Source organism: Pipistrellus hanaki (genome assembly GCF_964339955.1).
Source record: "Pipistrellus hanaki genome assembly, chromosome: 5".
Taxonomy (NCBI): domain Eukaryota; kingdom Metazoa; phylum Chordata; class Mammalia; order Chiroptera; family Vespertilionidae; genus Pipistrellus; species Pipistrellus hanaki.
The window spans coordinates 35,703,408-35,728,654 of record NC_140507.1 but is presented as its reverse complement, the minus strand read 5'-3'; the positions used below and the strand labels follow the sequence as shown (position 1 = coordinate 35,728,654).

The following is a 25,247-nucleotide window of genomic DNA, read 5'->3' as shown; positions in this document are numbered from 1 at the left end:
AGTTCTTGGCTACACTAAGCAATACAGGAATCTAGGAGCATTAACAATATAAGGTAAGAAGCTTTTCAAATGTAAAATGAAATTTGAAAAAATTTTTGAAGGGAATTACCTTCAAATCATCATAAAGCTAGACGTTTTTGCTCTAACTCAAAATTATTTTCACGTTCACTGAGGTTTATTAAAACAGCATATTATAGAGACCAAAATATTATAGGCTGATCAGACATCTGTGAAAGGGGAAAATGCAGCTCAACAGGTTTTCCTTTTTCAAAGAGTAATAAATTTTCAGTGAAAAATTTAAGTGTTCTTCAAGTGTCAACCAAGGTTTTTATTACACAACAATAGCCTTAAGGCTGACTTATGGCTTCCCCCAACCCTTTACTGACAATCAAGTGGTTAAAAAGCAATTTTTGCACACCTGGATAATAATATATGCTTGCTTTATAACCTGTTTGAGGAAAGAAACTTTACATGTAACAAGAAAGTTTGAAAGGTAATACCTAAAAAAAAAAACCAAAAAACAAAAAAAAAAAACTTAAAACAAAACAAAACTCAGAAATGTTTAGTAAATTGCATCATTTTATGCAGCAATTAGAGCTTCTATTATGTGTCTCTGGCACAAAAAAAAAAGGGGGGGGTGGGAGGTTGTCATGGCCAATGTGGCTCAGTTGGTTGAGCATCAACCCATGAAACAGGAGGTCATATTTTTATGCAAGTCAGGGCATGGGTCCAGATTTCAGGCTCAATCCCCAGGAAGGGTTGTGCAGAAGGCAGCTGATCAATGATTCTCTCTCATTGTTGATATTTCTAGCTCTCCCTTTCCCTTCCTTTCTCTGTAATCAATAAAAACTTTTTTTTAAAAGATTAGAGCATAAAAATGATATATCAGGAATTACCTACTATATTTTTGACAGGTACAGAAACCGAGGCACAAAGAGGCTAAATAACTTCAAAAAACACAGTGTTAAAAGAAAGCTAGAATCAGAACCACTACCCTGCATCTATCTCTCTGTCTCATTTCCTCCCTTGCCAGCTTCTCACTGTCAATATCAGGTTTGTCTATCACATTTTGCATGTAACATTCTAGTCATTATCATTTTACCATCTGTCCCATGTGCCAATCTCACTGTCCTCCTGACTCATTTCGCCAAATATGCTGCTTACATCATGCAAAAGCCCTCTCCAATGCTATGCACAGTCTGAAAACTCAGCTGAATGCTAAGGTATGCAAACGGTTTTGTTCAAAACACAATGTTCAAAGATGAAAATTACACAACTCCTCATACAATGTAATACTTCTAGTATCACAAATTCATGAAGTTGCAGCTATAAATAAAAAAAGTAGAGGCAAATGATGAGGAAATTAACTATATGTCAGCCCCATTTTAAAGTTAAAGAAAATGTTTTAAATATCTATAAATTTTAAACCAGAATAATGTTGAATACACTATAACAGTATATAAAGCCTTAGAGTTAAGAAGTTTATCTAAATTTCATGGAATGGAATTTCTTATCTACTTCCATCGGAGAAAATAGAAAGCATTTCTTTACTCAAATATGTATTCTTAAGGTAAATTCCACTTTCAACTGGTCTTCCTCCAAAAACAATCTAATTATCCATTTTTCTTCAGGGCTCTCTTTGGTAACTCTTCAAAAACATCCCTATCTCTGTGCCAATTATATATTCCATGAAGCTCACCTAAATTGGAGATTCCAGACTATATTTATTAAACTTTTTTTTCTTCAAAAGTCAGAAAGCTACACAAATTCTCATTAGTTTTTAAATTACATAATGCCTCTGCTATCTATGCATATAAGAGATACATAGAAAATGGCAGAAACAGGATCCCACAGTTGACAAATTAGAAAGATCTATCAAGTCTAATAAAATGAATTTCATAAGAATTATTGCCTAACTGGTTTGGCTCAGTGGATAGAGCATCAGCCTGTGGACTGAAAAGGTCCCAGGTTTGATTCCAGTCAAGGGCATGTACCTTGGTTACGGAATCATCCCTAGTAGGAGGTGTGCAAGAGGCAGCTGATCGATGTTTCTCTCTCATAGATGTTTCTAACTCTCTATCCATCTCCCTTCCTCTCTGTAAAAAAAAAAAAATTAATAAAATATTTTAAAGAATTAATTCTTCTATTCCCAAAGCCTGAAACCCTTGCAGCTGCTGCCATGAATGCTATTGGGAAACCATCTGAACTAAAGGAAATAAATATTTGAGAAGCTTATGAAAGTAGGAGAAGCTAGGAGGTTCTAAATTTGAAGGAAAACTTCTAGATGTGATTGACGTGGTTCAACTTCTAAGACTTAAATTAATAACACAGGCCCAAGGCAGGGAAGTCATTGCTTAGCAAAAAAAACTGAGGAAAGATTTTGACTTCTTAGTTTTGCTTCTGTTTTGTTCTTGGTGACTTTGAATTCAATAGCAGCCTCTAGTGTGAGGCAGCTGGCAAATAAACTAACACAGCCCTGCAATGCAATAGCAGAAGCACAGCACTGAGATTAAAGGCATGATGCGCCTCACTAAGCTCTTTGCTAGTCAGACCATAACCTATCATGGAATACATTTGTGGATGCCACAATTTCAGAGAAAGAAACAAATGGACAATAGTTCAGGAGGGGGGAAAAAAAGATTAAGAATGCTAATAATGGAATACGAGTATCACATGGAGTTAAATTTGACATCAGAATAATAATTCTGAACCCTGAATTATTCAAGAAGAAAAAACTGGTGGGAAAGGAAGAATGTAAAGATAAGTCACATAAACAGTTTTCAAAAATAAGGAAGAACCATATAGAAGAGGGATTAAACACTGTTTTTTATAGTATCTTGGAATAAAATCAGGCTGTTGTATAGAAGCTGTAGGAAGACAAACAGCTGCTGCTTCAGTAGAATAAAGAACCTCCTAAGAGTCTGAGAGACAGATGAAGTAGTCTATTTCATGGTTAATAGGTTCCCCATCCGTGTGGGTAAATAAGCAAAGGATGGAGAAGGAACTGTATAATGGGGTCAAGGCACCAGAAGGGTAACTAGACTATCGAGCCTTTTAAGTTCTCTCCAGTCTTAAAAAAAAGTAGTTTCAAACTTGGTTACCAAAGGCAATACATTACCTTATATTTTGTTATTGTTCTTTCTCTAACATAAGACTAAATGTATATGCATACTGACACCATCAAATATTATTTACCAAAGAAATAATTAAATGCAAAATTTTAACTTCTTAAAATTTAAATATCTAAGCCTGAAAATCTCAATGATGACAAATACTCAAAGGGACATTCGACCTACAATTACATAAAACAAAAACCAATGTAACTTTAAGATTCGGGTGCCATGAATATTTATATTATTCATATAATAAACTGCATTACTAGATTTACAGACCTTGGTGAGCCATTCAGTTGGAAAGAATAATTATTTAGTCCTAGAAAGTGTATTTTCAATTATCAAATATTAAAAGAACTTTCAAGAAGAGTTGAAACATACTCAAAAGGACAATAAATTAATGCAGTTTTCCTACTAATGTGGGTGTATTTTTGGCTGAGCATTATATTATTGACTCATATCTATCTTTAGAAAAGTTATGCAATAAATATATTTAAACAATCTTTAGAAATGTAGCTCATGTACAAACAACATACATTAGAGACTTTACTAAACAAGGTCAGTAAACTTTTTCTGTCAAGGTCCAACTTGTGAATCATTTAGGCTTTACAGGCCACAAGTCTCCACTGTAACCATTCTACTAGAGCAGTGTAAATGCAGTCATAGGCATTAACAAAACAGCGTGGCTGTATTCCAACAGAGCTTTATTTAAAGGGATAAAAATATGAATTTCTTATAATTTTCACATGTCATAAAATACTATTCTTCTTTTGAATTTTTTTCAACCATTTAAATATGTAAAAACCACTCTTTGATTATGGGGTATACAAAAACAGGTGGTGAGCTGAATCTGGCCCACAGACCAGTTTGCTGACCCCTAGGATACACAGTCTTTATCTTATCAACATTGAAATAAGAAAGAATCCATAGACGCATACAACCTTTGATTCACTTTCCTCCTCTCTCCTAAACCCCCTCCCCAAAGCTACAATCTTTCCAGCTGCTGCCATAGAAGAAAGAGTAAAATTACTTCGGAGAGTACTGAAAAATGATGGTAAAGCTGAAATTGGAAGATGACCTTGAAGGCAGCCTCCCAGGTCTGACCACACTGCAGCTCACCCTTTACCTCTAAAGACTCTCCAAGTCATTTTAAGAAACACTATTAAAAATTAATAAGTATCCTTTCCTTAAATACTTACAGGAAATAAAAAATTTATATTCACTTACAATTTTTATGTCTGTTAGGGCAAGCAGTTTGTTTTTCAGTTCTTATTTAGTTGAGAAAGGCAATGTTAGAAGGACTTTTAACATAACTAGAAAGGGTAAAGGGAAAAATTATTCACAAACATATTTGTAACCGTCTTTCTATAGGAATTTTTGGAATGGATTCATTTGAAAATTGGAAGCTACATGTATTTAGCTTCTCATTTGCTGACATGTCTAAATATGCTAATTAAGTGTTTCCATGTTACAAAGATATCTATAAAACCAACTTTTAATTTGCAATATTTAAGAAATAAAAATATTGTATCATATTGAACTCATCAACGACATTTCTTCTTTCAGAAAAAAATTAAAGGAAAATTAATGCCAGTTTATTACTTCCATGACTTAAATATACTAAGTTTGAAAATAATTCTGAACCCTGAATTATTCAAGACCTCTACATAACTTCCAAAATTTTCCTCAAATGAGCAACTGTTTCCATAGACAGGTTAGGGCACGATATTTAAAATTCTACAAACTTACTAACATGAGAAAAGTAGGTTTATAAATTAAGGATCATACTTTTACAATAATAATCACTAAGAGCCTATTATATACTAGGCATAAGTACTAAAAGTGACCAAAAGGCCTAAATTTAAAAATATTAATGAAATTAAACTATTTTGAGGCTGTTTAACACCTAGAAAAGATGAAATGACCATTTTTCTTTAATATTCAACACAAAAGCATGAAATGTCATGGATTGAATACTATACTCTTCTACTCTTCTACAGGGGCCAACATAGTAACAGCCTAACATAGAACAATATAAACTCCTAGAGTTTGGACACTTAACTATTATTTGGGCATCAATAACAATTTAGTTGTTTGCTGTTCTAAAGTCTCCTGATGCTGAGGAAATCCAGACCGTCATCAATCTAAAGACAATATGTCTACTTGACATCACATAATCTCATTAATCTTCATCTGTCCTTCAATTCCTGTCATTCTCAGGCAACATGGACACTTAAGGCTGCAAGTTCTTTTCACTCATCTGTATGAGTAAGAGGTCTGCAGAGACTTTAAGATACTACTAGAGATCACAGCACAGCTAATGGGTTTGATATGTAAATACAACCCAATAGGAAGCAAAATAATGTGATTCTTGTGCTGTGTCTCAATTCCTTTGCTGAATCACCATAATTCCCAAGAAACTCTAACTTTAGTTTCCCCAGACTACATGAAACTGAAATATTGTCCAAAAAAGACAATAACTATGCACAGCATATGGGTCACATTGTAGTATCAATTTCATTCCTCTGACAATCCAGGAATTCTTCCTGTTCTAATATACTAACTTAAGATCATCATGACATAGAGGTTATGGGTTAACAGGTAACAGAATTATAAAGTATGCTAGGTAATTTACAGGGCCAAACACTTTAATTAAATGTAGCCAAAGTTAGGACTAAATGTATTATTTCTTTGACACTAGATTGGCCCTTTTTCCCCCTTTCCAGTTTTAGGCTAAAAACAAATCTCTGCCTTTCAGCATCAGCCCATGACATTTAATTTAGTTCTTCTGTTGCCTGTTCTCTTCCTACTGTAGTTTCCTCCAGACAAGACAGGTGGTGAAAACTATGTCTATTCATTCGTTTAATAGAAAATTGTTTTGTTGTTGTTGTTTTTTTTTTTTTAAATTGTCTCTAAGACTGTTTTGTTTCTACTAACACATTCAGGGCACATTTTGGACACCATGTTCTAATCTCACATGTGCTGAATCTCTTTTTATTTTTTGTACTACTAGAGGCCCGATGCACAAAATTCATGCAAGACCTGGGAGGGGCGGGGGGAGAGTCGTTCCTCAGCCTAGCCCGCACCCTCTCCATTCTGGGACCCCTCGGGGGATGTCTAGCAGTGGGATCTCTGGCTCCTAACCGCTCACCTACCTGCCTGCCTAATCACCCCTAACTCCTGCCGGCCTGATCACCTCTAATCCCCTTGCCTGCTGGTCTGATAGCCCCAAACTGCCTCTGCCTGCTGGCCTGATTGACCCAAACCACCCTCCCCTGCCGGCCTGATCGCCCCTAACTGCCCTCCCATGCTGACCCGTTTGGCTCCAACCACCTCTGCTTCAGCCCCTGCCACCGTGGCTTTGTCCAGAAGGAGGATTGAACAACCGGAAGATTTCATGTCGACCCAGTCTAATTAGCATATTACCCTTTTATTAGTATAGGTTATTAGTATAGATTACATAATACAGAAATGCTCTATAATTTTCTTCAAAGGAAAAAGTCTGGAAAGGAAGCAGACTTTTGACATACTCTATATCATTTGAGTAGTTTCAAAAGTACAGTTAAGAAAAAGTCATATTCCACACAAATATGAAATTCTACCTGAAATAGAAAAGGATTAAAATATTTTTATAAAAACTTCTAATTATTTAAAGTTGTTACTTTGCACAAGTACAGAATAGATGCAGAACATTTAGATCATGTTTCAATGAACTACATTCAAAGCTGCACTTGAAAGCATATCATATCATTTGATGAACTTAGAGCTACTTTTTCCTATTTACCAATTTTATGTTTTGCTGCCAATAATTTATTTTCATCTATTATAAAGTAAACATTATAATTTTTCAAAAATTAAAGTTAATTAAAGATCTTTAGCTTCTTTTTGAAAATGTCTATATCTTCATAGCATATGCTTTCAACATCCTGGTTAAATGTGCCCATCCAAAATTAACTGGTTAAAAAAACATGGACTTCTAAGTTTTAGAAACTAGTCAAAGTATTCCCTGCCTGAGTGGCTTGGATTGTTGGAGCATCATCCCATCACCAAAAGGTTGCAGGTTCCATTCCGAGTCAAGGCACTTACCTAGGTTGCAGGTTCAATCCCCGGTAGAGCTGTGTACAGGAGGCAACCGAACAATGTTTCTTTCTCTCAAATAAAGAAACATATATTTGGGTGAGGATAATGTAAAAAACTAATCAAAGTATGTATGTATGTATGTGTGTGTATATATATGATGTATGCTTATATGTATATGTACATGCATATAGGCACATTCATACACACAAATACACATATATGTTTGCAGTTTTCTTTGTAGCCTCTTAAAGCAAAGATTATTGAATCAAGAAATGTTAATAGTATGTGTAAAAATAATGGCTCTGAAAATATTTATTTCAGAGAGTTAGATGTACTAAAGGTAACATTTTTGTAAAAGATCAAAAATATGACTAGAATTTGGGTAAGATATTTCCCAAATTTTAATTTCAATTTCTCAAAATCTGTCACTTATGAGTTGCTATTATTGAAACACTATCTGCTACCTGAGGCAAATATTATTAGCAGTTAAGAAACACAAACACAATGCAAAAAAATCTAAAATGTAAAAAAGACCCACTTCCATTCCTTCAATCTCACACTTTGAGAAAAGTCCTGCTCAAAATCTGGTTAAGCATTTTCTCCAAGAGATCCAAAATATCCACGATAAAGTATCCTAAAGAGAATGTAAGTCATCTACTTTGGGGATTTTGACTTAATTCTAAGATGAGCCTGAAGAAAGGCCTCAAACCTTAGGGTGGCCCAAGAATAATTTCTCATCTCTAAGTTTATCTTAAAATTTCTCAAGGTTTTTTGTACCAAATATAGATAAAATTTAGGATAACTTACACCTTACTACAAAACACACAATTGATGTTCAATTTAACTCTTATAGAGAGAAATATAAACAAAACATTATATAAATCGCAATTCCACTGTCTTAAAGAAAAGACTTACAAAGTATTACGCGTATGAAGAACATGAAAAACTGTACCCTTTCAAAAAGGAATTTTGATTGTTTTATTCCTTTTCTATTTTAAGAGAGTCACATGTATAATTTGAAGACATATCTCTGGACAAGGCAAGGCAGAGAAATGCCGCAAACTGAGAAAAGACAGCAGATTCCACAGAACAAGGACAATTCAAAGGAGCTAGTTTGTCACCAGTCTTATGACAGGTAAGGATAAGCTGGTCTCTGAGAGTTAAAATTTGCTCTTAGTGCCTAGAAGAGAAATTAGGTAGTGGGGGTTGGGAAGAAGCTGAAGAGCACTGTGGTAGGAAGAATTCTAGTACAGCCAACCACAACCCTCTGGTGGATCCACCTTCTCCCAGTCATTCAAATACTAATCTAGGTACTACTGTGGAGAGCTTTTGCAAATATCATTAAGGTCCTAAATCAGTTGACTTGGAAGTGGAGAGATTTTCCTTGGGGGGGGGGGGAAGAGAATGAGAGAAATGGGGACTAACCTGACCAGGTGATATTTTAAAAGAGGTGGCTTTTCCTGACAATGGAAATTTAAACCATGAGAGGGATAAGATATGGATTTCCCCCACTGCTTTCTTTGAAGATGGAAGGGAACACGTAGGTGGTCTCCAGGAGCTGAGAGTGGCTCCCAGCTGACCCAGTAAATAAATTCAGTCCCTACACCTTCAATCACACAACCATGTGTGTTTAGAAGGGTACCACCAGCTCCTGAATGTAGAATGTAGTCCAGCCAACACCTCGTTTTTGGCCTGTAGTGATTGATTCCCTGAGCAGACAGCCCTGTCATGCCATGTCCAGATTTTGACCTACCTACAGATACTCTAATACCGTGGTCAGCAAACTGTGGCTCACGAGCCACATGCAGCTCTTTGGCCCCTTGAGTGTGGCTCTTCCACAAAATATCATGGCCTGGGAGAGTCTATTTTGAAGAAATGGTGTTAGAAGAAATTTAAGTTAAAAAAAAAAAAAATTGGCTCTCAAAAGAAATTTCAATCGTTGTCCTGTTGATGTTTGGCTCTGTTAACTAATGAGTTTGCCGACCACTCCCCTAATACATGGGTGGTGTGGGAAGCTATTCAATTTGAGGTGATCTGTTATATAGAAAGAGAACTAACACAAGCACTAACCAGGTTGAGTCATACAACTTTAGAGGAACCTAGGGAAGTTTATTTGGAACTTAACTTCCAACTTTAACACTGAGGACATACAATATTAAGGAACCAAAGAAAACCACTATTAGATTAGGCATTACAGAGAAGGAAACCCAATAAATTTTAGAACTCAGCAGCCATGAAGTCATCAGAAGGCAAATATCCTAAAAATACAGTGTAGTCTAAATAGGAAAACAATGATTTTTCTGGATTTAGCACCTTTATTTGTGAAATCAAAAGGTGGGGCGAGGTCATCTTTATGGGCTCTTTCAAAACTTTCTATAACCCTTGGTCACATACAGTCCTACCTTTTTATAGGCCTCAGAGAAGGCTGGGCCCAGATCCCACAAATGCTCAGCACTCACCTGGCTTCTTATAAAACACTGCATCAGAAAAAGAATGATTTTTTCAGGTCTAAAGCTTTCTTACCTGTAACAACTAAAGGGTCTTTGTCACATAGCAAAATACCTAAGTAAACAAAAGGAAGGCTTTCTTTCCACATAAAAGCTCCTTTTATATCTTCAAAAGGATCATTTTTTAAACCTCATTTTTATAACTGAAAGTCTGTGTACACGTGCACAGGATTGGAGGAGCTCATAAAGTCATGTTAACAAAAAAAAGGAAAAATTGGTTCAAGCTCTAGGAGTAAATTATTACCCTCAATTTAAATCCTTATTTTAAAAATTATGCATTTAGTATATGTTAAGTCACTTAAAATTTAGTTGGCTCCTACTTTAAACTATGACCTGGAGGGGAGGGATAGCAATAGCTTGAAAGAGTTAATTTTGCACCTATATAAGCTTAACACTACAGGCTAAGTAATGGATTCATTAAAGAAGTAAAATCCATTGTCATTTTTATTCTAATTATTATGAAATCAGTGGTTAGGCCAGGACTTCTAGAAAGTTAATAATAACTTGAGTCTAGTACAAATAGCCAGAAATTTATCTTAATATGAATGGATACTAAAAACTTCTCAAAAACTATCAGATGAAATAAACAAGAGAATCACAGAACTTTAATTCTTGAGGGAAATATACTGAAAGTCTGCTATAACCATGGGGTAGAGAAATTCAAGGGGTTCCATTAATATGAAAACCATAAGCAATAATACCACAAACTTTTCTCTGTCCTCTTCATTTCCTTTAGTTTAAAAGCTTTCAGCCAGCTGGTATCATGTAGACCTATGAACCAGGTCGAGGTTCCATTCCCAATCACGGCACATGCCCAAGTTGTGGGCTTGATCCCCAGCGGGGGACATGCAGGAGGCAGCCAATCAATGATTCTCTCTCATCATTGATGTTTTTATCTCTCTCTCCCCAATCTTGCTCTCTGAAATCAATTTTTTAAATATTTTTTTAAAAGCTTTCAGTATTCTCTAAATGAAAAACTGACTAGGAAGTAATTTGACATAAAAAACAATTAAATGATCCAGTTCTTGAATTTAAAACACCCATACAGCCTTCTTTCTTACCTTGTCTATCCTATCTGGGCGGTTAGTAGCTGCCAAAACGGTCACATCCTTTAACTGTTCAATGCCATCCATTTCCGTAAGGAGCTGAGCCAAAACACGGTCAGCTACATTCCCAGCACCTGAAGAACTGATATTAAAAAACAGTTTTAAAAATCTGTTTACCTATCTCCAAATACTCCATTATTTTAAACATATTGTATATTCTCTAACAAAAAAAATTGTTTCAAAATATAAAATGCATACTTCAGAATCCATTACTTATTGAACTATCATATCCCTAAACTAACTCTATTCAAATAATTTTTTTCTCTATCATCAACAATGTTCATTTCTCTCCAATAATGACATGCTACACAACTGTCAAATATTAAAAATATGGGAAGAAAAATTTGCTTATTTAAAAATAAATTGGTAGGGGACATCTGTAATACTTTCAACAAAAAGATAAATTAAAAAAAAAAAAAAAAGAAGTGGGTATATATGAGAAATATTAAGGAGACACGATCAATAAGGCTGATAAACCAAAGTATCCATGGAGTCACTGGGGGAAAAGAACTTTAACTGTAAACATGTTGAGTTTGAAGTGCCTGTGGGACATCTTGAGAATTAAACATAAAAGAAAGTGTTCTGAGGTAGAAATATATCACTTGAAGTCTTGCTATAGAGATGGTACCTGGAAAGATGGAAGAAGAAAAGATCACCCAGGAAGTATATAGTGATGAAAAATAAATGAATAACAAACAGAATACTAACACCAGTATTTTAGAGGGGATGTGTATTAGTTAGCTCAGGCTGCCGTAACAAAATACACAGACTAGGGGCTTAAACAACAGACATTTATTTTCTCATAGTTTTGGAGGCTAGAAGTCCAAGATCAGTATGCCAGCATGGTTGAGTTTTGGTGAGAGTTCTCTTTCTGGCTTATAGATGACTGCCTTCTTGCTGTGCCCTCACATGGCAGAGAGAAATATAAAGCAAGCTCTCTGCTGTTTCTTCTTAAAGGGCACTAATCCCACCAGGAGGGCCACACCCACATGACCTCATGTAAACCTAATTATATCCCAAAGGCCTATGATCTACAATATTTTTTGGAAAAAGCATTACTTAGTACTTCATTTATTCTTTTCGGAGCTCTTTTGACAAGTAAATGTATTCCAAAGTTTACAAATGCTTCTTTATAATGAACACAATGATGCTTCTATTCACATAAATGCAGGCCACAAAATTCCCCAAGACAGTCCCAGTGTTTAACTTTTTTAAAACAACATTAAAACATGGTGAACTCAGATTCTGAGAACAACCAGCTTGGTGAACCCAGTCTTTAGGTTCTCTGCACCATCATTGCCTTATTTAAAAAATGAATGTGTAGTGCTTCTTTGGAAGACACCATTCTAGAAAGCTGAGATAAGAGGATAAAGTTATCACTGTCCTCTTAATAACTTCATAATCATTGGCACGTATAAATGAGGAAGTTATATTAGGTATTATATAAATCCTTCTAGCTTCAGAATTCTATGATTCTGTGATGGTATTAGGTAGTACCTAAGCAAAGTTATTTAATTCATTATTTTTTAATAAAAATATCACTATTCAGAAACTCATTATTGATACCCCCCCAATAGGACACTTCTAAACAGAAAGTGGTGAACTCATACTTGTCCAGTTTGCTATTTGTTGTAGGAGGAAACCGTGGCTGTAAATAATGTGGAAGATGAGGCGAAGGGAATTCTTTGGAATCCCATTACCCATTCTGCCTTGCCCTTTATTTCCACAGATCATTGAGAGCTAGCCAGAGAATAGCACAGTGAAAATGTTTTATGGGCTGAGAAATATTCTTGGCTGAATTTCAAAGCTGCAATAGGAAGCAAAACCCATAAAACTGACATTCTAGGAAATCAACTCACAGAAAAAGTTTTAAAACAAATGTGTAATCACTAAAATAATGAAATGATTTTTATAAAACTTTATTATCTGCAAGAGATAGGCAACATGACAATAAGGGGAAAATGTTCAGCTATAGAAAATTGAAGATAGACTTTCCCAAAACATTAATTCTCTTTTGCCTTAAGAGATCAAGCCATTTTTCTAAATTATTCAGATTCAAAAGTCATATGATGCCATAGACCAAAGGGACTTTATATCTTAGAACAGGCCAACAAACTATAGCCATAGACCCAATCTGGCCAGCCGACTGTTTTTCTATTTGATCACATACTTGCTAGAGCCTCTTGCACTACAGTAACAAAGAATGAACAGTTTCAGTAGAGAATGTATGCCTCCCTCCACCAAAGCCAAAAATCTGTACTAACAGAAATATCACTGCTATGTAGTAATTAGTACATTGATTTTTATTTTTCAATACTCCATACTTCACAAAAAATGATATATTCATTTCCTTTTCAACTTGTCTAATAAAATAAAATGCCCTATCATCTCTTCACATGATTTCTAAATTATACTAGTAGACCAACATTTCAATTGTCCAATTTAAAATATTCAGTGTTTATTTAGTATACATTTCAAAATGTCATCAAGAGTTCCAAATAGTGGGCATCTTAATTTGTTTCTTAAAATCTCTCTCCCATCTCCCCTGTAGTCATTATTCAGGCTTGGAAGAAACCTACAAAAAGACCTAAAGAAGGCTAGCCCAAGAAATACTACTCTGAACACAAGCATTTCCTATGACGATTCTCTTGGTGATATAAAACAGAAGAAAACTTTCATTTTTAAAGTTTAGAACAAGAGAAACTACCTGTGCTATGACAACAAAAAAATAATTCCTAGTTACTAATCAATGCTGCAACAGGCCCTGCCTGGAAGAAAAGTCGGACCTTTACTCTATCTGCTACAATACTTACTTAGCACAGACACAACACTAAATATTCATAGAACTCTGTTACAGGTCATGAAACTATTAAAATTAAAAAATGTTATACACTTTCCATCTCTTCTTTTGCTGTTTCTTCAGCATTTCTGTTTAATATTAAAAGTTTAGCAATTTGGCTGAAGCCGGTTTGGCTCAGTGGATAGAGCGTCGGTCTGCGGACTGAAAGGTCCCAGGTTCGATTCCGGTCAAGGGCATGTACATTGGTTGCGGGCACATCCCTGGTAGGGGGTGTGCAAGAGGCAGCTGGTCGATGTTTCTCTCTCATCGACATTTCTAGCTCTCTATCCCTCTCCCTTCCTCTCTGTAAAAAAAATGAATAAAATATATTTAAAAAAAAAAAAAAAGTTTACCAATTTGAAAACTACTAGTATGAGTACCAAAAAACAGGCACTGAATTTAGAAACTTAAAATTTACAAAATAATGGTTAGAATTTTTAATAAGTAGTTTTTGTAAGAGTTTGTTAAGCATAGCAATGTTCTTTATATAATTAGATAATTTTTATCCAGATATAAATATACCCAAATCCTGATAGTAAGAGGATGTTCAAAGGGCACTAAATCAGAAGACAAGATCTCTAGTCTTATCCAGGCCACAAAGAAGTTATGTGCCTTTCTCTTAAATTTTAGGGGCTTCTGTTCCTTCTGAAGAATAAAAACTTGAACTAGATGACTTCTAAGAAATTTTCCAGCTATAAAATTTTATGATTTTATGAAAATTTTAAAACCACCATAAAAATCACATTAAAACAATTCAGAATCCTCCTTAAAAAGTGTCAGAGAAATAATGCCTACAAAAATTTCTTCCAAGATGCTTAGTGTCATGCATTTACCTGAAATCTGAATATGCTGCAAAAGAGGCTACCCCATTTCCTGACCATTATTTTAAAATCCAGAGCTCTTCTCAGAATGCTGCTAAGCCTGGAATCCTCATTTACAAGGAAAGCTGGCTCAGAACTCTTACTGTTTTCCCCAACCACTCCAAGTGGAAACCCATTCTGGACTATTAAGTGCAGAAACGGCCATACAAGGCAACAGTCATTGAAATCACAGATTCTCCAATACCTTACAGAAGATAACCATTTAGTCAGTCAGTTTTTAACTGAGCATTTAATCCTTTCCATTTTTTCATATAATCTTTTTTACATTCTAGTCATAAAACAATAACCCAAGCAGTTTTTTATGCAATAGTATTAGGTTTTATAAAATAGAAGAGATCATGTTCTATTTTACCTAAATAACAATACTTTCTTCTATTTCTAAAGCACAAACATTTTTCACATTTAAAATTTTTGAATCAAGATGTCACCCGGAGTTGGTATTTCTCAGCACCATGTCATAGTTTAAAGCTGCACTTTTCTTCAATAATGGTACATAAAATAATAACCTGTCTTTCAACCAATAGCATCTTAGATTAACTAAATGTCATAGTACCTGACACCTCCTGAATACTTTTTCTAATTTGCAAAATGCTTCAGTTTCCTCCACTAGAATATAAACTCTGTTGGGCAAGATACATTTTTTAATCTCTTTCACTATATTTCTATCTATATGAAATTATTTAAAAATCTGTGCAAAAATTATAAGAAACACTAAAGTTTTTAAGCAGTTACAAATTGCAGGTACTATGGGAAACACTTTACATGTATTTTAATTCCAACAACCTAGAATTTGTTACTATTAACTCCATTTTCCAAATGAAGAAACTCTGGTTAATAAAATTGCTTTAGGTCCTGTTCATTGTTTTATCCCCAACATCAAGCTTGCTGCTAAAATAGCATTCAATAAATATTTACTGAATAGGTGAATGAATGTGTGCTTGAAAGAAGTCTAACAGCAGCCCAGTTAGATGAACAGGGTCATTACTAAAGTTAAGTCACTGAGAAAATGCACACTAAATACAAGCTTGAAAGACAAGTTAGTTAACTACTTAGACCTGGAGTACTGGAATCTGTGATGTGGTAATCAACTAAACAAGTGGCTCAGAGTATCTGCTCTGGAGTAGAAATATCTGAATTCAAATCCCAGCTCTGCTACTAATGATAAGTAAGGTATTTACACATCTAAATGCCTAAGCTATCTCACCTGTAAAATGGAGGAGGGACTAAGACCTACATTTCCTGGGGTTGTTATGATGATCTACAATCTACAATAATAAAAGAGTAAGATGCAAATTGACTATACTTTCACAATCAGGAGTGAGTATGCAAATTAACCCAACAAAGATGCAGGTTAATTTGCAAGCACAGCACCAAGTGGCGGGGGTGGAATGACGAGGCTTTCTGCACCGCCCCAGTTGCTCAGACCTCTGGGCAGTGTGGGAAGGCTGAAAGGTGGCTCAGGGCCTGAGTGAAAGCATTGCCAGATGCCAGAGGAAGGAAGGCCCATTCTTATACACATCTTCATGCACTGGGCCTCTAGTTTGAAGATAATACAACAAAAGGCCACACAACATGTTCTGTGACAAAGGGAGTCACTCCAAACAAAGGGAGTCATGGTTATCTGGAAGTTAATTATGTAAACAAGATGGGCCTCCATGTTGTGACTCCAAGTTCCAAAGATGTGTTTCCAGTTCCAAATATCTTCTAGTTCTGCTTGTACAATAGTTGGGCACTACCAGGCAATCAGTGTCAGTTGATGAGCACGATTCAGGATCAGTGACAAAGGAGGTTGCTCTAGGAGTCTCCAGATGAGCCAATGGCCATGTCCTCAGTCACAGGAGGCCTGGGCAAGAGAATACAGTACATGGGGCTCCCCTGACACCTCTCCACTGCTGCCTAAGACAAGTTTGACTAATGAATTGTTGCCCAGTTTGCTCTCTCCACTATAACCTTGAAAAATGAATAAACTTAAGCTAGCTGGAGGTGTAACAGACTACCAAAGTCAATTGTCAATTGTATAATAACTTACTTTGCATTAATACAGGGGCCTTTTTGTGATTTTTTTTTTTTAACCTAGAAAGCACTTAAAAGTCTATAGTTTCATAATAAGCACTAAATGAGTGTTAGCTAATATTATTAGCCCAGCATAATTCAAATCCCTTCCCAACCTTAGTGCCTTAATTTCTCCCTATTTTCAAAAGATCTATGCTACCTTAACATCATTTTTAAAATTTCCCAAATGTTAGGGAGATCACTGAAGTCACTTTGCAAAAAGGACCTTATATTTCCTCCAACTCCCAACATGAAATAAAGACCCCCAAAATATCTTATTCAAAATAACCATAATTTAAATGAGCATACAGATAAAGAGAAATAAATATAAGGCTTATTTATTTTTCAAGTCCCAAAGAAATTTAAATGAGGCAGAAAGGAGAAAATAGTGGTTGTGATTAGACACTTTTATAAGTATTTAAAAAATCTGTCTGAAAGCACACCTATTTTAAAGCTAAGCAAAGAGTATGTCAAATAATTGGTTTAAAATGCATGGGATAGTAAGGACTAGAATGTATACATCATAATTCTCTGCTCTATTTATAAGACATCTTAAGTTTGGAAATTAAAACCTTCATAAGAAGAAACAGCTTTTTTACATACTGCCATTTTTGGACTAGCCATATGGGTTTGATCTAAATATTATTGTTTGAACAAATGAAAGCAATGACTATTCTATAGCCCAATATTATGTAGAAATGCCTCCTAGTTTATGGAATTTTTTATTTTTCTCTTTTTTCCGATGTTTCCATTTCTTTAACAATGCATAAAATTGGTTTAATAGCCTGAAAATGTTATTTGGTTTAATAGCTTGAAACAGCTATTGATGGATACTGGTATCCATCAATAACTGGGTTTTTTTTCGTGGTTTTTTTTCAGTTTCTAGAAATTGTTTAAACAGCTGAAGAACAAAAACATACAACATACATGTGGAGATTTGATTTTTTTTTGTTTTCAGTTAATAGCAATCAAATTAGATATAACAATGCCTTTCTAGGCAATATGGCCCATCAATAAATTAGGAAGAAAAAAAAAAAAAAAAAAAAACAACCCTGAAAACAGAATATCACTCGAGATTCTCATAGCTATAAAAAAACAAAACTATATAAGACTCACTGCAACTGAAGTACAACCACAACTCTCTACCTTGGTCCATTAGCATTACATTTGCTTATCAGTCTCATCTTCGTTTTCTGAAATGTCAAATAACTTTTGATCCCAAATCTATCTATCTATCTATCTATCTATCTATCTATCTATCTATCTATAAAATGGCTAATATGCAAAGTGTCTCCTCAGGAGTTCAACCAGGAGATTGGGAGTTCGATTGCTCGCTATGAAGTGCACTGACCACAAGGGACCAGCGCAGAATGAAGGGAGGCCCCCGCCGGCATTCGGAAAGCCCCGATCAGCCCTGATCGCTGGCCAGGCCTAGGGACCCTACTCATGCACAGATGTCGTGCACGGGCCTCTAGTTTTCTATATAAAGGAAAACTGCACAGAATTCATTTGTACTTGATTTGAAGGAGCCAGGGGAGGAGGAAAGTACACAGTATAGAATACAATGAACACTATTAAAGGAAATGTTACCTGGAGGCTGCAAATCATTAGCATCTCTAAATACATTAGCAAAGTCCTACTGACCAAATTACCTGCAAAAACAAGATATTTCTACCAAGTGCCTAGTCTGGTTTCTCACACCATTTTATTTCAAAAGCATTTTATGAGAATCTGCTATATATTCTACCTCCCATCTGGTTCACATTTAACAATGTATCCCTATCCTGTTCCTTTTAGTCTCAAAAAACAGATGTCCCCAACATCACATGAGTGTGGCAGGTCACACTGCATCAGCTAACTTTTCTGGCTTCCTTTTCTTTTCTTGCAGTTAAGGTGAACTTGAGCTATTTGCAACCTTTTGTGTCATCTCACTTCAGAAGTAATAAAAAGGGCCTAAGTACTTTAACTCATAAAATAAAAAAGGCTGGTGGGTATTTGCAGTAGATCAAACAGAAGAGCAGGGCAGGCTCCCTCCTAACAAGTTTCCTAATGACAGTTTACATTCTCATCCGGTGAGGCAGGGTAGACGACCCAGGAAGGAAGAGAACAGCAATGATTCTTATTGAATTTACTCCTGGGGCTTACATGGTGCCTTCTCCATCACTATAATTACCATCAGGGAACTTTCATAATCAATATGTACTACAGGAAGTTATGCACAGATCATACAGATTAACATTCTCCAACATGAAATATTTGCACATATTTCTTAAAGGACCTCTAAACATTTGTAGAGGGAAAAAAAGTCATATTTGTAAATAGTTCTGTGATATATATACATATATGTGTGTGTGTGACTATATGATTATATGTTTAAAATATAAATAATTTTATTCAGTACCTGAGATTCAGGAACAAAATATTAATGCTAATTTTAATTCTATTGTACCTAATTATATTTTAAGAAACATGATTTAATCCAGAAATACTAATATCTGTGTAATAACATCTTGTATTAGAATTGAGTTCTACTGTATCATTATATTATGCTTAATTGGGCTTTTATTTATAGTTTTAATCATATATTTATAACAACTCAAATTTTGATAGTGCTAGGGATCCCTGTAGATAACAAACTATAAAAATTAATTCAAATGTCCCAACTAGTTATCAATGTATTGTATTTTTTTTCTTAATTGTATATGAAATTATACAAATGAAATAATTTAATGGGTATAAGAGAAATTATATTCATGACATAATTTAACGGGTATAAGAGAAAATAACCACATGAATTGAAAAATGTTTTCTTTATGCCAAATGTACTAGTAAGTAAAATTGGTATAAGAAATGCTATTTATTCTACACTGTAACTGCTAATGTTTAACAGTAGTTCTATGAAATACTGCCTACCTGCCCCTTTCAACTGCTAAGGCATCCAGTTCATCAAAGAAAATAATGGAAGGAGCCACTGCTCTCGCTTTGCGGAAGATCTGGTGGAAAGAAGAGTGCCACATTAGGGAAAGATCAGTAAACTCCAAAAACCCCTGACATTGGTTTTAGTATGAAAACTGCTTAGAACTGAATCTATTGTGTACAAGACAATCAGCCGAATCATTTTGTCTACAACTTATAATAGATGGATACACACTGCACAAAGATAAGGCAACAACATGTATCCAGAAGTCTGACTGTAGGAGGCAAAATGGTTAAGCAATCAATCTCAGCTGAAATCACAACTCCACCATTACAGTAGTTGTGTGATCTTCAGAATAGGTAACTTTACTTCTCTGAACTTCTATTTCTACATCTCTAAAATGCAGATAATAGTAAATGCCAGTCTCAGAAGATTCTCTTCAGAACTAAATAAAAAATAATAATCAAAGCATTTATTACTAAATAATAAACAAAGCATTTATTACTAAAACATAGTAAGAGCTCGGTAAGTGACAGGTTAACTATAATAAAAACATATTTAAAAGAAAAACTATACATGTGCAAAATCAACCATAGCTTAGCATATAAAATACCCATAAACTCAAACCAAGCACTTTGTTCATGTCACTGAAGACTTTATGGGAATAGAATAGTTGATGTAAAGCTGGGAACAAGAAAAATAGCCAAAACTTGGAAGATCACTGGTTTGTTAGACCACAAGTCAATCAAACTATTAACACCAGTGACTGGCCCGATAGCCATGAGGGTGACATGTGGAAACGGGCTAGAAAAAGCCCGCACAGACAGAAAGAAATCCAAATGTGTGTTACCTGACATCTAGGCCCCCATTTTCTTATCATAAGAATCATGACCATAAAAATACAAAAGTTACCAAATCATTAATATTTATAAAGATCAATAATAGTGCTGTCATTATCAATTGATGTTTTATACAATTATCTTCACCTACATTTTAAAAGGAAAAAAGTAACTTAAAATTGTTTCTCAGATAAAAAGAAAGTGTCCCAATCTGTAATACTCAGGTAACTTCACAAACGGAGACCACCCACTCCACAGCTATTTGTGTGTTCTTGTCCTTGCTTAGCTTCTGTGAAGATAGAGAGAGAGAGTACCTATGTGAGGTAGGCCCACCTCCACTTGGGAAAGTCAAGACTTGTGGTCAAACTGCTGTTACCCAACTCCAGCACCTTGATTTTACATGAATTTAATATGTGTAGCTTCTGTAATATGAAGGAGTGGCCTATCACTTAGGCACAGGCTAAACAGGAGAGTACAGTGGAGTTTTCATATATAAGCTTACTTAATTTAAAGGACTATCTAGTTTAAAGGATTTAAGACTCATTCTGTGATCATGTGTTCTAAGTATAAACATGCACTTCTAAAATGAAATACTGGCAGTTGTTTAAAAAAAACCTTTATTTGGTAAAACTAAAGGATGATACTACAATAAGGCTTAAAAACAAAGTATGGTAGGTGATCAAAAATGCATTTTAAGCCAAAACCGGTTTGGCTCAGTGGATAGAGCATTGGTCTATGGACTGAAGGGTCACAGGTTTGATTCCGGTCAAGGGCATGTACATTGGTTGCAGGCACATCCCTGGTGGGGGATGTGCAGGAGGCAGCTGGTCGATGTTTCTCTCTCATCAATGTTTCTAGCTTTCTATCCCTCTCTCCCTTTCTCTCTGTAAAAAAATCAATAAAATGTATTTTTTAAAAAATGCATTTTAAAATAATAAAATAATATTTGCCTAAAGAAAAAATATACCACTAGAATTTAGATTTGGAAATTTGAAAATCTGCAACCCAACCAAAATGGAAATCATACATAGGACAGAAGTATGGTTCTTCTGTGCAGAGTTATACTTTAAGGCATCATCTTACCTCTCTAACCGCTCTTTCAGATTCACCAACATATTTATTCATCAATTCAGGACCCTGCATGAGAAGAAAACATCTATTTAGTTCTTTATAAATATAACCACAAGAAGAGAAAATACATACATAAGAGAAGAAGAAAAAAAAAAGGGGGGGGAGAGATAAATAAAAAATATGCTAATAATTAAATTAATTCCTTTAGCATGCTTATTTTCACTACATGTTATTTGTGCCTCAAAAAATTAAGCCATGCCCTAAGTGGTTTGGCTCAGTGGTTAGAGTGTCGGCCTGTGGACTGAAGGGTCCCAGGTTTGATTTCAGTCAAAGGCAACCTTGTTTTGCAGACACATCCCCAATAGGGTGTGTGAAGGAGGCAGCTGATTGATGTTTCTCTCTCACTGATGTTTCTAGCTCTCTATCCCTCTCCCTTCCTCTCTGTAAAAAATCAATAAAATATATATATATTTATAAATTAAACCACTCCATGTCCCAAAAACTACACATCAATACAAAAGCAAGGCTGTGACCATAAACATCTTGTTCTCTGTCTACCGGTTGCCCCCATTTTCACCCTATATCAGGCACAGTGCTAGGGTTAGCTGCTAGCATGGGTACATATGGTCTGAAAGGCCCATATTTGCTCATGAGTTATTTAACTTTTTAAAAAAGTGATACATAAATCCCTAGAATAGATCAAGTCAATGAGACTGAATAAGGTTATTTCTTTTCCACTTTTATTTACCAGATAACTATGGTGTGTCAGTCTTACCACATTCCACCTGCCTAAATATCATGTGCTTCACTGATAAGGGTGATCAAGAAAACTACCAGAAGGGCCTTCAACCATGTGAGGACACGTCGAAAAGATAGTCATCTATGAACCAGGATATGGAATCTCATTAGACACAAATCTGCTGGCTCCTTAATTTTGGACTTCTAGTCTCTAAACCATGGGGAATAAATACCCAAGCTATGATATATTTTTTTTTTATAGCAACCTAAATGGACTGAGATACCATTTAAAGCAGGAACTGGCAAATTTCTTCTGTAAAAGGCCAAGTAGTAAATATTTTAGGTTTTGGAATCCAAAAAAGGTAAATAAAGAAAAAAGAAAGAAAACTACCAGAGGGAATTTAAGTACCATATACTGGCTTAGTTGGTGATAGCATTACTTTGCATGTTTTCGTGGCTGAGATCAAATATTCAAGTTTACAAAACAACAGAAATAGCATAAATGCATGTAAAATATTTGTCAAGCTGTTGAATGTAGTGTGAACTAAACCTGACTCATCTTTTACTGCTTTATTATTTTACACCATTATCAGTCACAAGTTCAAGGGCAATATTTATACCTCCTACTCTTGCAATTTTGTCCCTTTAATCTACTGGGTTTCTTCCAGTCTTCCCAAGGGCTTTTTAAATGTGTCTGACACCTGCCTGTTGCTTTTGGCTATTACAATTCAAATCAAGTTTTTATAAGTTCTGAAATGTCTAGGGAAGACAAGTTAACCTATGTGTTAACTATGGTTAAATGTTATGGAATATACTCATAAAAACTCAAACTCACATGAGATAGAATTACATATATGTAATATAAGTACAGGATCTTGAAAATTAATTTTAAAGAAACCAGCATCAGCTCATATAGAAGGCCATTTTGGAAAAGCATTTCAAAGAGTTTGAAAACAGGCATTACATACCAGGCCTTGGACAAGTTTCTACTAAAAAGTGACAAAGGCTGACAGGGATCAGAAGATAATTCAAGCTGTTCCTCTCAATAAGTATAATATAAACCTTCTCCATAATTCATTCACTCAAGAAAACAAATTTTAAGAACTTATACTGAAGATATCATGTTGACTCCATTTAACCTAGCAGTAAAGTGTACATGTACACATGTCCACAAAAACTCTCAGTATGTTATTCCTGGCTCTCTTGTCTCTCAATCTTCTTAACTGTCTATAATGTATAATGTTAAACACTGGGTCTCAACTTTTACACTCTTATCTCTAGAAATGACCATCCTCTTGAGCTACAAATCCATATTTACAATGGTCTTCGGGACCTATATGCCATGTAGTTTTAAAGGCGTTTCAACCCGGCCAATGTGGCACAATGTATGAGCATCCAACCCATGAACTAAGAGGTCACTGGTTCGATTCCCAATCAGGACACATGACCAGCAGGCTCAATCCCTGATTGGGAGTGTGCAGGAGGCAGCCAATCGATGGTGTTTCTCTATCATTGATGTTTCTATCTCTTTATCCATCTCCCTTCCTTTTTCTCTAAAAATCAGTTAAAAACGTATTTTTTAGCCCTAGCTGGTTTGGCTCAGTGGATAGAATGTCAGCCTACAGAATGAGGTGTTCCAGGTTCAATTCCTATCAAGGGCACATGCCCAGGTTGCAGGCTTGATCCCCACTGTGGGTCATTCACACAGCGGCCAATCAAGGATTCTCTCTTCATGAATGTTTCTCTTTCTTTCTCTTTCTTTCTCTTTCTTTCTCTTTCTTTCTCTTTCTCTTTCTCTCTCTCTCTCTCTCTCTTTCTCTTTCTCTCTCTCTCTCTCTCTCTCTCTCTCTCTCTCTCTCTCTCTCCCCCCCCCACCCCTCTCTGAAATTCATAAAAATATATTAAAAAACAAAACAAAACCTTATTTTTAAAAACAGTATAAAGGCATTTCCAAACTCCACATGTCTAAACCCCAATTTATTATTTGCTTTCCCACCTCCAACCAGCTTCTTCTTCTCACATACTAACTCTTTTCAGAGTTATACGGAACTTCCACTTGTCAGTCATTGGAAACAAACAAACAAACAAATTCACCTCGAGTTCTCCCTTTATTTCTCAATTTTCACATATAATTAATCACCAAGATTCTAAATATTACCCATTTCATTATGTCTTTTGTTTAGTTAAGTGAGCATCCAACTCACTAAATTATGGGCTGACAGCATGGAACCATCTAATGCATCTTTGCTTACCACTGACAAACAGATGCTTAATGTATAGTTTAAAATTATTGTTGCAATGTAAAACATTTATAGATATTTTTAAATTATTATAAATGTAAATCTGTAATATTTATTTCAACTCCAATTAAATTCTATTTAAAAAGATTGAAAAGAATAACTAGTCTCTCTTAGCTGGAATCTATAAATAAAAAAATTAAACCAACCCAATAATAAAGTTTTATTCTCTATTATTAAATAAACTCCTTAAGAGTCTGAAAGCATTCTTCTCTTTCTAAATTTTTCTAGGTTCTCTTAGATTCCAATAGTGCTAAAAGTTTTGTTATTATAGTTCATTATTTTATTTTATTTTATTTTTTTAATTTTTTTACCTTAGCCAAATGTTACAGAATATTTTCATATCAAGACATATATTTCATGTAGCAGTATTACCAACTAATATTGGTGTTTCAACTTTAATATGTCAGCTTAAACAGTGTACCAAAAAATGTCAAATTTAAGTAAGTACAATCTAACTTCTATAGAACTTTGTAATACTGGCAAAGGTATATTAACTCTTCTATTTGTCCTAAGAATAATAGGTTACTATTCCCTAACAGCCATTCAAACAATGATAAAACTAAGTATATGTCTTTATTTAGTACCGATGTTAGTAATTGTCAATTTAAGTGTATGGGACACATTAGAAAACATTATTGGGAGAAATTGAAGGAATTTTAAAGTTAAAACATAAAAACTCTAAAGGTAATTAAATATAAACTCAAAAGGTCTCAGTCTCTAGACAAGTCCACATGACAACAAACCTATAGAAGGAGAAGAAAGAGTTAAGGTCCACAAAAGGCACACAACTGAACATAGTTCCTG

General features: G+C 34.9%; 1 protein-coding gene across 1 annotated transcript in view; it reads right to left on the bottom strand.

Annotated features, from left to right (window-relative positions):
* The window catches only part of AFG2A (AFG2 AAA ATPase homolog A), a gene marked incomplete at its 5' end in the record, with an annotated part of 210,022 nt that overhangs the window by 114,131 nt on the left and 70,644 nt on the right, over positions 1-25,247 (bottom strand). The window contains 3 exons of the mRNA XM_084886584.1: positions 10,762-10,888; positions 19,492-19,571; positions 21,418-21,471. Coding sequence (XP_084742710.1) covers positions 10,762-10,888; positions 19,492-19,571; positions 21,418-21,471 — 261 coding nt within the window. The remainder of the gene's footprint in view (positions 1-10,761; positions 10,889-19,491; positions 19,572-21,417; positions 21,472-25,247) is intronic.